We start from the raw sequence: 14,157 nt of genomic DNA on the forward strand, positions 1-14,157 counted from the left end.
ATGTAGCCACCAGTCTATAAATGGCGCCGTTGCATGATCGACACATGATCAGCCTCCCCTTTGTGGGTGGCTGCCGATTGCGGTGCTATTTATAGAATCCAGGCCTAAGTGTATATCTTTGATATTTAGGCATGGACAATTTCACCATCTCTATGGCTAGCTTTAAATGGTCACACCTAACAGTAATATGTTCCCTTGTGGCTATGCCACTCCTGGAGCAGGTTATTCACTCTGCTGCTGTTACTTCTGACATCACTGGCAGGTGGGACAGTAACATGGGGTTCCAGTATGTATGAGAAGTGGCTTGTTTGCAGGGTTTCTTTGTAATTATTTAGAACAAAACCATGTGGTAGCTCTCCTTAAGCCATCCAAATTCTCTTGAACAAAATTATACCTAACAAAATTTTGTGAAATATTATATTAGTAATAATTATTATATGGTTCCCAAACCTACGTTCATATTTGCAAAGAAAAAAGTGAGCAACCAGTTTTAAGATTCATTTCTTACCTCTTTTTTGCTTCTTCATACTGCCACTTAAGTCTTACTTTGTCCACCAATTTTGTTTTATCCTCAAAGCCAAGCTTCAATTGGGAAGAAAGAAAACCAAATCAAAAAGTAATCCTTGCCAATAATGAAACTCACACTTTTCAGAAGGTCTCATCAACGATTTGCTTCAATATGGCACTCCTGGCATCCCTCTTTGGCAGACAAATCCCTAACAGTGTTCAGGTACCACCATGCTTCAAGACAATTGCATGATGAGAGGGATACTGCTTGATGCCTCCTAAGACCAGGCAAACATTATTGGTCAAGAAGAATCCAGCAGTATTGAAGTTTTCTGAGTCAAGGGATTCCATATGCTGGATGCCTGGACTCAGTAGCTTCAGGATACCCTACCAGCTCATTTGGGCCATACTGTACTTCAGCTCAGATGGCTCTGCTATTTCCATACAGGATCTTTACTTCAGCCCAATGGTCCCTAAAACTGTTCTGGGGGACCCCCAGCAGTCGGTTTTTCAAGATCTCCCTAATAAATATGCATGAGGCAGATTTGCATATAACAGAGGTGACAGGCATGCAAATCTGCCTCTTGCATATTCACCTCAAAGGCTGTGACAGCCTTTACTCTCTGTGACCTGTGCTGAAAATATGCTGCAGCCTGCCTCAGCTCTCTAACAGTAGCTGGAATCAGAAAATCACTGCCTCATGCTAGGAGTGCCCCTTCGATGCTGATCTTCAGGCTGCCAGTCAGACCCTATGCCTTCACCCCTGCGGACCGATGAATGTGCTCAGGGACAGGTGGAGGTGAGATGCAGCCAATGCCCTGCGAGACACCTCTGAGTCTCCTATGGATATTCAACATCCTGCGCTCAAACCTTTCTTTGGCAGAAGGAGAAAGATGGGGACAGCCCTAAGCGCTTGTGAAATAAATGCAGGCTGGCTAACAGGCACTAGGGATTGGACTGTCAGCTACAGACCAAAGTCTGTGTGATCTCAATGCAGGCAGAGCTGAATAAACGCTCCAAGCCCAAGAAATCCCCCCAAATGGGACAAAAAACACAAAATAAAATAATAAAATGGGGAGAGCAGAACAAACACATTCCTGCTGGCACGCGTGCAGAAGAGAAAAACTGTAGGTGGAGCTAAGAAGTCCAGTGAAGTGCACTAGAGGCATAGAAAAAAAATCCGGAGTGGATTCCTTCTGCAGATGGCCTGTGGCCATGGAGACACAATCCATCTGTCTAGAATGTCTCACCTATTTAACTGGAAAAAGTATTGGTCACCTTAAGATCATCACATATTATCACTCCCAAGTCCTGCTCCTCTTTAATGTACAAAAGTACTTCACCCCCTAAACTGTACTGTTCCCTCGGTTTTTGCAGCCCCAGTTCATTTCTAGAGCACTCATGCTTGACATAATGGAGTCCCAAAAAGACTGTAATCATCAAACCACCGAGCCTAATAGTATTTTAATATTTATTTCTCTTAAAATGTCTTCACATCTATAAGAACTTGCATTTATGATTTTAGCTTCTTTCCTCCATTTGGAGACCGTCACAGAATTTAAGGTTTTGTTCTTCTCATAACCTCTTGGTTGCCCTTCTGTCATCTGAAGTTACCTCACAGGTATAATTAAAACAAAGCTAGGGGGAGCAGACCATAGTTGGGGAGAGATATAACAGAGAAGAACTCTCAAGTTTAGTGTAGCAGACTAAACTCAACTTAAACACTCTATCTTGGGCAAGTCACTTCACCCTCTGTTGCTTCATGTTCAGACTTAGATTGGAAGCTCTCTGTGGGTAGGGAAATACTTAGTGCACTTGAATGAAACTCGCATTGAGTCACCAATGAAAAGGCACAAGCTATATAATACAGCAGGGCTTGACAAATTTTCTTTAAACCTAGGAGCTAGCAGGTGAGATCTTTTTCTATTATCCTTCTATATCCCTCCAACATTGAGCCTAGTGAATTTTTGGGGGGGAGGCGGTTCTCCATCCAGATCAGAAGTAGCTCCTTTACAAACTGATTTACTAAGGCCCCTTCCCTATTCTATATCTTTAGGCAAAAAAAAAAGACAAACAATGACATAATTGCACTGAAGGATATACCTCCCCAGCATTGTCAGTCTGAGAGCACGCATCGCAGTACTGCTGAGGTAATCCGACATCATACAATGTGCTTGGATGGTGCTGGAGATCTTGCAGAGAGTCTGTGATGCAACAGCTATTCCTGAAGCCACCAGTTAACTTGGCGAGACTCTGAAACAGAATGCAAGAAAGGATTACAAAACATTTGAGAAGGTTTCTCTTAAGCTTTTTTTGTATTATTATTATTTCAATACTACCATCTTGACTATGCCACATTTTTAAAAATTAAAATGCAAGACTTCAAACAGAATTGGCAACAGAGATTTACGGCTTCTTTTACAAAGCCGCGAAGCCCTTTAAATCTCTATGGGCTTCGGGGCCGCTAGCACGGCTTTGTAAAAGAGGCCGTTAATTTCACAGTTTTGGTTTTAGGTCTAAAGAGATTTTCTTCATATTTGTGTATGATAGAGAGCTTACATTGAAACACATTACTGATCAGTGGAATAAACTTCCTTCTCCCCATACCCACCATTCCCGGTTCTGATCAGCCAGGTCACCTAGAGCAGAAGCTCCTTGGAGGGAACAATAAGCAGGTGAAAATCAGCACTGTACTACAGGCCATAACAGCCTTAAGCATCAGCATATAATTAACTCACATGAAGGCTATGCACTAGCGGGGTATCAAGTGAACAATAAACATAAACATATACAATTACATATTTTTACAGAATTATTTTGAAAGGTTTGATATTGGGGCAATCACTATTATTGAATTTTTATATCACTATATTAAGGGGAGGTTATACCAACTGTCAATCATTACTAAATGGTTATCCAGTAATAGGCCTAAACTCAAAATCTTGAGAAGACTAGGACTATAAATTTTTTTTTCAAGGAATGGCAACAGCTTCCTTCCAATACGCTGCAAATGTCAGGAATAACACTTCCTATAAACACCATTAAAATTCTGGGGATAACATTTGACAGAGAATTAAATTTTCAATTTCATTTTTCTCTCTCCTCAAAAAGTGTCCTTTAATGATATTTATGGATCCTTATTGGCTAAAAAGCTCCAACAATTTTGGTGTATGCTCTAGTGATAAGCTTCTTGGACTATCCTACTGTCTTTTGTTTGAGTGTTAAGGACAATTGCTTCCAGATAATTGCAACTAATTCACAATATGGTGCTGAAACTGATCACTGATGCTTGCTAATATGATCATGCCCCACCACTATTAAAAAAAGAGCACAGGTTAGCAGGTCAACCTTTCAAAGATTGATCCTGATACACAAGACTGTTTCTCCTCTGGATATATTTTGTTTTTGTCCCATTTAATAATCCCTTTCTCATTAAATAGAATGTTCAGATCATCCCAACAGAATGTGTTAGTTATACTTAAGTTCATCACATGAAACAAGATACTATTCAAAGCATGATTTTTAGTGTAACAACTCCTACACTTGGGGATAGGCTACAATTTTTTTTAATCATTCAAGTCTTAGAAAGTTTTATGATTATGATAGTCTCTGGAATGCCATCTAGATAAAATCACCACAGTGTGTCAAGTATTCTATAAATGGTGCCTTATGTTAGGCGCAAGAAGGCACCCTATCGGTGCCTAACTTCAGTTGAAATTGCCATTTTAAAAAGTACTTAAAAGAAAAATGCAGGCGCCTTACTGGTGCCTAAAAAAATGGCACTGCAATCACGTTTACAGAGGTGCTTTATGATGCCTAATGCCACTGTAGGCGTGGTTAACACCAGAAGTGGCACTGGGCATCATAAAAGTGCCTCCATAGGTGCGATTCATGTAAAAGGTAGGTGCCAGAAATGTAGGTCTTGAAAACCTTGGCCTACATTTCTGCCGCCTACTTTTTCCGAAGCTGCAATTCTATAAACGGCGCTATCGCATGATTGACATGCAATTGGTGGCTGCTTTTAAGGCAGACACTGACAACGGTGACATTTATAGAATCCAGGCCTAAGTAAGTCGCAATCTTGTACAACAGAATAACTATAAGCAAAAATGGAACCCTGAAGAAAATCAAGGCACTGCATAATTACAGGAAGGCATGCCTATGGCACACACCCAAAATCTGCAAATTTAGTATTCATTAACATATCAGAAAACTTGATGTAATATACAGTAGATCAAGTTAAATTCTCAAGGACTGCCACTTATGAAAGCATTCAAACGTGTATGAAAAGTCTGGTATTATAATTTAGGATCATTTCTACAACAACCCAGTCATTAATCTATATTATGTAAACTCTTCCATGCTAAAAGGTAACAAGATTGTTGAGAACAGAAAGGGATGCTACTCCACCTTGCAAAAACACCTTAAGTAAAAAGGGGTGTTTATAATTACAACAAACACATCCCATGAACCACTTGAGACTACTGTAATGTTATAGTTGCTATTTGTCTGTAAAGGCAGTTTATACTTAAGAGCTATAAATAAATACGTCTGATTCACAAACCAATTGCATAATTAATTTGTAGTAGTACATCCTATGAATAATGGTTACATATTTTAAATCTTATTCAAGATATGCTCTCCAGAGACACCCGTACTTAAGTAAGAATGCTGTGAAAATCCATCCAACCATCATGAAAATTGTTTACCAGAAATGAGGTTTCATATTAGGTCTCAGCACAGTACCGTTTAGGATAAGATCAAGTGAAAGGTCTTAAGGCATATTCTAAGGATGGTCCCCTCTTGCCTGAGATTGAAAACCTGTAGAAAAATGGTGAGTTAACACCCTGCCACCACAATTTTCATAAATAAATTTGTAGGGGTTGATAGTCAAAGCGATTTCACTGGTCAGAAATGGCTCCTAGCAGTTTGGAGCTAACTGATTATTTTCAGCAGCACTTGAAACCCAATGCCCCCAGCATGGTAAAATAACCACAGCCAAAGTCTCTCTTATTTCACTAGACTCCTTGTGAAAGAGAGATAAGAGATCCTTCATGCAAAACTCTTTTAGGAGTTCCCTTCCATTTTGAGAGGGGACTACTCTTGCCCTGTAAATAAAAATGAAATCCAGCCTCCTTTATATCACATTGCAGCTTAGGTTTAACCTAAGGAGCAGGGACTCAAGAACGTTTCTTATTTTGGACATAGAGGACCTATAGGAAGATGTTGCTACGGCAACACTTAAAGGTTGAGAAGCACTGATGCAGATGAACATTTCCTGTGGGAAGATTGCGAGTATCTCCAGAAATTCATAAAGACATCCTTCCTGTAAATTTCACAACTATTTAACCAGTAAAAAATTACAAACTTACCCCCTCTTTTACTAAGGTGCGCTAATCGATTAGCGCGTGCTAATTGAATTAGCGCACGCTAAACGTTAATGCGTCCATAGACTAGCATGCACGCATTAGTGTTTGGCACACCTTGAGACATGATAGAGAGATAATAGCTATTTTGCTAGCACAAGGAATTATCTGGAGACACTGAAGCTAACTTTGAAGCTTAAAAAGATTATCTAAGGAACCTTACAATGCTAACAATTCATGAATACAATTCCAGCATATAAAATTGAATTCATACATATTTACCCTCCCCCCCCCCCCCGCTGTTGCGAAGCCGCATTAGGCTTTTTTATCACTGGCCGCAGCAGTATTAGATCTGAAACTCAAAGAATTCATATGAGCATCAAAGCCAATACCGCCGCGGCCAGCGATAAAAAAGCTAATGTGGCTTCATAAAAGGGGGGAGGGGGATGGTTAATAAATAACATAAAATACTATAAAAGTAATAATTATTTGGATATCTTCAAGTGTACTTTCAGCCAGTTTATCTGGCTAGGTTAGTCTACAGAATATGCAATCAAACTTAGGGCTCTTTTTGCTAAGCGATGTAAGAGCATTTTACCACAGGACGGCGAGATAAATGCTCACTCACTGAATTCCTACGGGCTGGCTCATGGTAAAATTAGTGCTTAGTGAAAATTAAATAGGTAAGTTATTCATTAAAATTTTGAAAGGTATTTATATGGTCCTGGTTAAATGGATAAAGTCATCAAAATATATTTGTCTATTAAAATTTGCTGAATTAGCACCACACATTGGCATTATCTAGGCACCATTAATCCAATACCATCCACAGAATACTTCCCCACTCTCCTCCATCTAAACAGAAATTTTTTGATCCAATGTCAAAATATGCAAACTAGGGTTATTATAAACCACTTTGGTTTAGCGTTTTTGTTAATTGTGGTATATCAAATAAAGTAAGATGTGACTGAGGTTTCACCTGCCTGGAAGGAAAAAAGTAAAAAGAAAGCTCAGAATGGTTACCCAGGTGCATCCTGAGAGATGCAGTGCTGGTAAGGAAAAGACCTGTTTTCCGGGTACATCCTTCTCCTCCCAGTCAAAGGATATTTATATTATTTGCCTTCTTAGGTAGGAGAATAGATATTTCCTATTTTGCATTTCTCTATATAGGAGAGATAACCCTCTAATTTAGAGAAGTGTATTCCAGTCCTCTAAGGCCACCATTGGGACAGGATTTCAGGAGAGATTTGCATACCACAGGGGTAGTAGGCATGCAAATCTCTCACATATATCCACTAGAGCAGTGGTTCTTAAACCTGTTCTGGAGAACCCCCAGCTAGTCAGGTTTACAAGATATCCCTAATGAATATGCATGAGGCAAATTTGCATATAATAGAGGTGACAGGCATGCAGGCATATTTGGGGGGGATTGCCAATAAAGTCAGGTTTCAGGTTTATTAAAAATTTGATATACTGCCTTATTAAAAATTCAAAGCGGTTTTACATAATATAAAAACAGAGTATAGTAAAAACATGCATTAAAAACAAATTACAAACAGTGTTACAAACAATCAAACTCACTGACGAACATAAACTTACCGATACAAGATGGAGAGGGGCAGAAATACAATTTGTATGAAGAGAAAGAGAGGGGAAGAGGGATCAAAACAATAGGAAGGGGAACAAAGTATAAAAAGTCTAGAATTATGTAAAATAAGCTAAAAAGGTTACAAGATGGCAAGGAATAGATTTCCATTACCGTCCTTAAAAGGGCTATTATACACCATATGCGTCTTTAAAAAGAAAAGCCGTCAAGTTACTTTTAAATTTATCAAGGGATGTAATTTCTACATCACTTTTACCTAAAGACTTCTAGTTCCCACTTAATTTTGCCTTTTAACTTCCCCCTTACTCAGATCTAGAGCTTTGTACTTCCCACCAAGACCCCTCCCTTTTTTATTTTCCATTTCCTCTCCGTTTAAATCACTTGTCACCGCCATGCTCGCTCCTGTTTTTGTGCAGGACTTCCTGAGTCACCCGTCTCCGCATGTAATTTCAACATCAGTTCCTCTAAACACATAGAGGGTGGGGGCAATTTTCAAACGGCAATAGAACACAGTACATGTGGACTTTTAACTCTTGGACTTGGTACCAATTTTCAAAGAGTATGTGTATTTTCAGCTATTGTTGGGGGAGGGGGGATTATCAATCTGTGTTACCATTAAAATGTTATTTCACTGTTTAACCCTAGGTATTAATAACTAGGTCTCATCACATTAGAACTGCCTAAGTTAATGGTAAAATAACACACCTTAATGGAAGCCAACATTGATAACTATGTGCTTAATCTTAGAAACATTATGCACATTTGCACCAACTTTTTGTGCAGGTGTTTTTTCCACATAAGACAATGTGCTTAGTGCTTACAATATAGTCTAAATATGTTATTTTCTATCTCTTACCTAAGAGCATGTCTCCTAAAACTTGTTCTAAATCAGCCTAGAATTATATGAACACTTAGCTATAATGAACAAAGGAAAATTTTTCTTCAGCCAAGTTACACACCCAAAAATCACAGTTTCCACACTTATACAGCTTTGAAAATTTCCCTCAAAATGACTGCCAGGAAAGCCCAATCACGACAAAAGTCTTACCTGCAAAAGGTCTCGTTTTTCTTTCTCCCCCATGTAAATGGCTTTGCGTATGGTTCGGAGCTCATTCATTATAGCCTGGGCTTCATCCAGCTGGTAGTTGGTGTGAGCAACGGACATTTTACGATCAATCCTGGAAACAAAATCAGTTACACAATTTTGAAGTTAAAGTAATGGCTCGTGAGTTTTGATTCCCTATCAAACAGAAGTGGGGCTCCAACTCTATTCAACAAAAGGACAGTGAAGAGCAGTATCAATAGGAACTTAGACCCTCTTGCAATTCAAAGATAGACATGAAGCCTGATTAGGCAAAGGGAGAAATCCTTTGAGAACTTGGGCCCACGGAGCAACAAAAAACATGCTTATAAGGACCTAGGAGAACATAAGTCGATAAGAAGTATTTGGTACGTTAATGAGGGCTAAAAGTCAAATAACTGCTCAAAATAACAAACTTTTCTTTATAATGACAGGGGTTGCCATACAACTTATTCTGAGGAATTGGAAGAACTGTGATAGATTAAATTACATTTTCTGGAGGGAATCTCTTTGTTATACTTTTAAAATGGAGCGTATGATGGCCATACAACAGGGACATTATAAGAAATTTATGGATGTTTGGGAGCCATTGACAGAATTCTGCAAGGAGTGATTGTTGATTTGGTCCTTTGATCATGCACGTCTAAGGAGGGTGGGTGGGGAGTTATGTTTATTTAGAGTGCAATTGTTGGGTATGTATAAAGGGGGAGGTTAATATATGTATTTGTCATAAATATAATTTGATAGAATTTAAGTGTTGTTAAAGAGTAAAATGTCTGTAAAATATGTTGCACTTATTTTTGGCTTTAAAACGAATAAAGATATTTTACAAAAAGTATTTTTATTTTATTTTTTGTTAGATATTCTCGTATTTACCACCTATCAAGATTATCTAAGCGGTTTACAATCAGGTGCTCAAGCATTTTCCCTATCTGTCCTAGCAGGCTCACAATCTATCTAATCTAACTGGGGCAATAGAGGATTGAGTGACTTGCCCAGGGTCACAAGGAGCAGCATGGGGTTTGAACCTCCCCCCCCCAAAAATAAAATATCGCATGCTAGTGAGCCAACTAGATTTTACTGACAATAGCACACCTAGTGGAAATGTTATAAAAATAAAATATAGGTACTAGGTTTTCACCTTCCATATCAACTATAATGGAAAACTGGAATAAAGCTCATAAAAGCTCCAGATATTCACCCAGTATAAGTTGGTGGAAAATCACCACTGAGCACGGCAAAAGGTTACTCATATCTCTGTTCAGATACAGCTGGAGCTACTGAAGATGTAAGGAAGTCTAAACTAATGCACTGAGGAAATTCTTTCCAGCAGGAAAAGAGATTCAGGGTGAAGGGTCTCGTGGCCTAGAAATCAGGCAAATTCAGAATTATCTTTATTAAAATTTACTACACCACCTCTCACCTATGGCAGCAGGTCTACAATTCTATTTCTTTTTAAATGCACTCTGTTTAAAAAAATGCACTCAGGAAAGAAATAAAACAAAAGAACTCCATTAAAAACAGGAAAATAGAAGTAGTATCAGGTGATAAAGAGCCAAAAGCAAAGAGAATCAACAGATACTGTAGACTGCTTGCAGCCACCACTTATCTCAGCTGCCAACTCTCTATATAGGACAAAGTGAAATATGTTTTGAGATCAGCTTTAAATTCTTTGTAGGAGGAGGATTCCCAAGGAAAGAGGCAAGGCAAAAAAGCCCCATCAAATATCTGGTGAATTCTAACCAATCTCAAAGGACTGATAGTACAGCAAGCAGGTCTTCGGATTGTAAGTGCAGGGTATGAGATTGCCATAAGGAGTAAAGTCAGAGGTTTTACAGCGTTTTGCCACTTTTGTTTTCCATCCATATTTTCCTGCATTTATTGTATGTATGGTGCACTGAAGTGGACGGATAAATGAAATATGATAGCCTATAAACCAAGCTACCAGCTCATATTTTATGGCACAGCTCCCTCTCAAAATAAGCATGAAGCTGAAAAATCAATGCTCTCTGTTTTTAAGGGCCGCTAAAGGATGGGAGTCCATTAGACAGCAATATCCTAAACTTGTTTCTATTTATTATATTATGCTTTTATTGTATTATTCTTGCAAACCATCTTGAATGATCTGAATCACACTTGCAGTATATTGGTAAAGGTACAACCAAAGCAGCTTACATATTATATTCGGGTACTTTCTCTGTGACTAGTGGGTTCACAATCTAAAGGGCAATTTTACTAAACTGTGTTACATAATAATGAGCACTTAACACAAGTGTCTTGTGATAGCTTTATCATTTATAAAACAAAAAAACTAAAGGAGAAATGGGGGTGAATTAAATAACTGAAAAGCTAAATAAACTCCACATTATTGATTAATTAATGGCGGCAAAAAAATTTTCAGGCGAAAGAAAAAGCCTCAGTGTTAATGGTGAGGAAACCTCACTTTACCAATCCAACGTCATAGGAATAAAAAATTTTCTCACCACAAGAAAACTGTGTGTCTATTTAATAGTAAAGGAAAGGCTATGTGCAGCCGACGATCATTTCATGGTCAACAACGCCACTTCGTCAGGGCCAAAAACACCAGCATAGCAGTCCAACAAATCAAAGTACTCTTCCTCTGCATCCTTTTGAATATTTCCTAAATACCACGAGAGACTTTTCTTTAACAAACTATAGTTTGTAAACAAGGAAGAGGATTTGCTGATGCCACACAGACATCGCCCCTGAGAAAAAACAGTTTGATTCCAGGTTTGGCTTCCTCTGAAGATGGGGATGTTCTGGAGGCCACACTGAAAAGCCCAGACAAGATGAAACCTCAGCTGGCTATGACACCTTCTGGCCAGATCAGGGTCTTCATTAGCTGACTTCCAGAGGCAGCTGTGGTTTGGGGCCCCTAGCCAAAGGCATTTGCAATACTGAGTTAAAAGAGGGATATAAAAATAGGACAGAAACCACAAATAACTGTGGAGGAAGGCTCATGGTGCTATAGTTCAACAGAAGTGAGCTGGCAGGTCAAAAGGAATAGGAGGAAACTACTGGTCTTCCCGCCCCCACTCCCCCCCCCCCAAAAGTACAATATCCTTTAATCCACAACAAAAATACCAAAAACTTCAACAGGAAACAAGGAAAATCCAAAAACAAAGAAAAACTGTGGAAACGATGCTCTTCATAAAAAGTTTTAATCACAAATATCAGAGATAAAAGTGATGCAAGCAATACAAAATCAATCCAAATGACACACAGCAAAGATTGGTGGTGCAGACACGACACGTTCCGTGTTTCAGTTGAAAAACCTTCCTCTGGGGTCCAATGGAGGAAGAAGCAGTACTTGGATGCCTTGAAGAACCCTGGTCCACACACAGTTGGATTACTTCATGCAAACTTAAATTTTGTGGTGTACTTCCATCGGACCCCAAAGGGGATCGCACCACCAATCAGAGGCTGTGTGTCATTTGGATTGATTTTGAATTGCCTGCATCACTTTTATCTGTGATGAACATTTATGATTAAAACTTTTTATTAAGAACGTTTCCAGTTTTTCTTTGTTATAGTACAATAACCTTTAACATTTATGGCAGAGGCAAATGTTACTTAATGGAAAACATTTTGGCATGGCATGGCATGGCTTTTTTTTTTTTAATAGCATTGGTTTCTACTAGGGAGGCACAGCCAGAAATTTTTCATTTTCCCATGTTAACAGAAATTTTCATTTTTATTCTGATTTTTCTGGCCATTTTGCCCTTTTCTAGAAATAGTATGCACTATTTCAGAAATCAAGTACTCTATTTCCAGCAATATATTACACAGGACAGCTCAAGTTTGTGCATGTGCAATGGTTCACCCATGTGTGGTACACTTCTCCCTCAGTATTTGAGGGGGTTAGGGGCAGAGCCGGCCCGCGAATGTTGAAAATTCACCAATAAAATTTTGGCCGGCTCTGACACCCCACCGCTTCCCTCCAGCCTTCCCGAACCTTACCTGGTGGTCTAGCAGGCTTTCGGGACAAGAGCGATCTTCCTACGCTCCTTCCCCATGCACATCACTTATAGGAAATGGCTGCCGTGAGTTCCCATAGTCTCTCGAGACTACGACGGGAGTTCACAGCAGCCATTTTGTATGAGTTATCTGCACGGGGCAGGAGCATAGGAAGATCGCTCCTGTCCCAAAAGCCAGCTAGACCACCAGGTAAGGTCCAGGATGCCGGGGGGGAAGGCGGGAGGGAGGCAGGGAAGGTTCGGAATGCAGCTTTTTTTTTTTTTTTTTAAATTGTGAATAACCGAATCCGCAGATGCTGAAACCATGGATTCTGAGGGAGAAGTGTAGTTCTGCTATCAGGAAAGAATGCGCTCTCTTCCCATATAGTGCACATTTAGAGAACGACAAAGCTCAAAATGTGTTTTTACTGCTCGTTTTTATTTGGCAACGACATGCAAACACAGGATGTGTTATTGACATTTCTCTTCTTGCTGCAAATGACAGCCTGTCCCTAGTTTCTGCCTAGCTCTTGAGTTTCCTTTCTACCATAAATAGTTATACTTCTTGTACCTTTATACTTGTTATGCCAGAAAATCTATATTTCCCAGTCTCCGCTTCAGCTGTGGATGCTGCATTCTCATCTAATTTTTCCCCAACTTAACCAAATCTTTTTAACTATTATAGCTACTTTGGGAATGAAATAAGTCACAACATTAAAAAAATTTGATCTCAATTCATTTGGCATTCAAGCAAAAGAGACCAATGGAAAATAACCTGTCACAAAATGATGAGTCACAATAGCCTCCAACATTGTTGCTTTGGTAGCTGTCCTCAAGGTGCTCCTACTTTAGGCAGTAAGGGATCCGCAGCCTGCTACCCTCTAGCACCAGTCATTCATTTAAATTTTTATACTGTTCTCCCAAGGGAGCTCAGAACAGTTTACATGAATTATTCAAGTACTCAAGCATTCTTCCCTGTCTGTCTTGGTGGGGTGTACCTAGGGCAATGGGGGGGGGGATTACGTGACTTGCCCAGGTCAGGGTCACAAGGAGCAGGGTGCTGAGGCTGTAGCTTTAACCACTGCGACACTCTAGAAATCAAAATGTAGTAAAAGTGAGCCAAGTATAGGACAATCAAGCTATTGTGACATCACTGATGACGTTGGTTCTTAGGCACTGGTGGAAGTAGGCATTATGATGTCACAATAGCAGCTCTGGTTATCAGAGGCTGAAACCTTTCACACTATTTATTCAATTTTCTATACAGCTCTCCCAGGGGAGCTTAGAACAGGTTTTACATGAATTTATTCAGGTACTCAAGCATTTTTCCCCATCTGTCCTGGCAGGCTCACAATCTATCTAATGTACCTGGGGGCAATGGGGGGATTAAGTGGCTTGCCCAGGGTCACAAGAAGCAGCATGGGTTTGAGTCCACAACCCCAGGGTGCCGAGGCTATGGCTTTAACCACTGTGCCACACACTACTGCACAATGAATAGATATGCATGTGCATCATGAGCCTACAGAACAAAAGATCTACCTATTTTATAGAAAGGTGGATATTTTACAAAGGGCAGGGTGCTGAAGTGTAGTAAAAAGGAAGACAAGAGGGAGACATTTG

General features: G+C 39.5%; 1 protein-coding gene across 4 annotated transcripts in view; it reads right to left on the reverse strand.

Moving 5' to 3' along the window:
• Positions 1 to 14,157, reverse strand: part of WWC3 (WWC family member 3) — a 230,235-nt gene that overhangs the window by 84,461 nt on the left and 131,617 nt on the right. For all 4 annotated transcript variants that reach the window (XM_033949184.1, XM_033949183.1, XM_033949185.1 and 1 more), the window contains 3 exons: positions 8,528 to 8,657; positions 2,611 to 2,760; positions 509 to 582 (listed from right to left, as the gene is read on the reverse strand). In XM_033949184.1, coding sequence (XP_033805075.1) covers positions 509 to 582; positions 2,611 to 2,760; positions 8,528 to 8,657 — 354 coding nt within the window. The remainder of the gene's footprint in view (positions 1 to 508; positions 583 to 2,610; positions 2,761 to 8,527; positions 8,658 to 14,157) is intronic.

Source organism: Geotrypetes seraphini, chromosome 6 (assembly GCF_902459505.1).
Source record: "Geotrypetes seraphini chromosome 6, aGeoSer1.1, whole genome shotgun sequence".
NCBI lineage: Eukaryota > Metazoa > Chordata > Amphibia > Gymnophiona > Dermophiidae > Geotrypetes > Geotrypetes seraphini.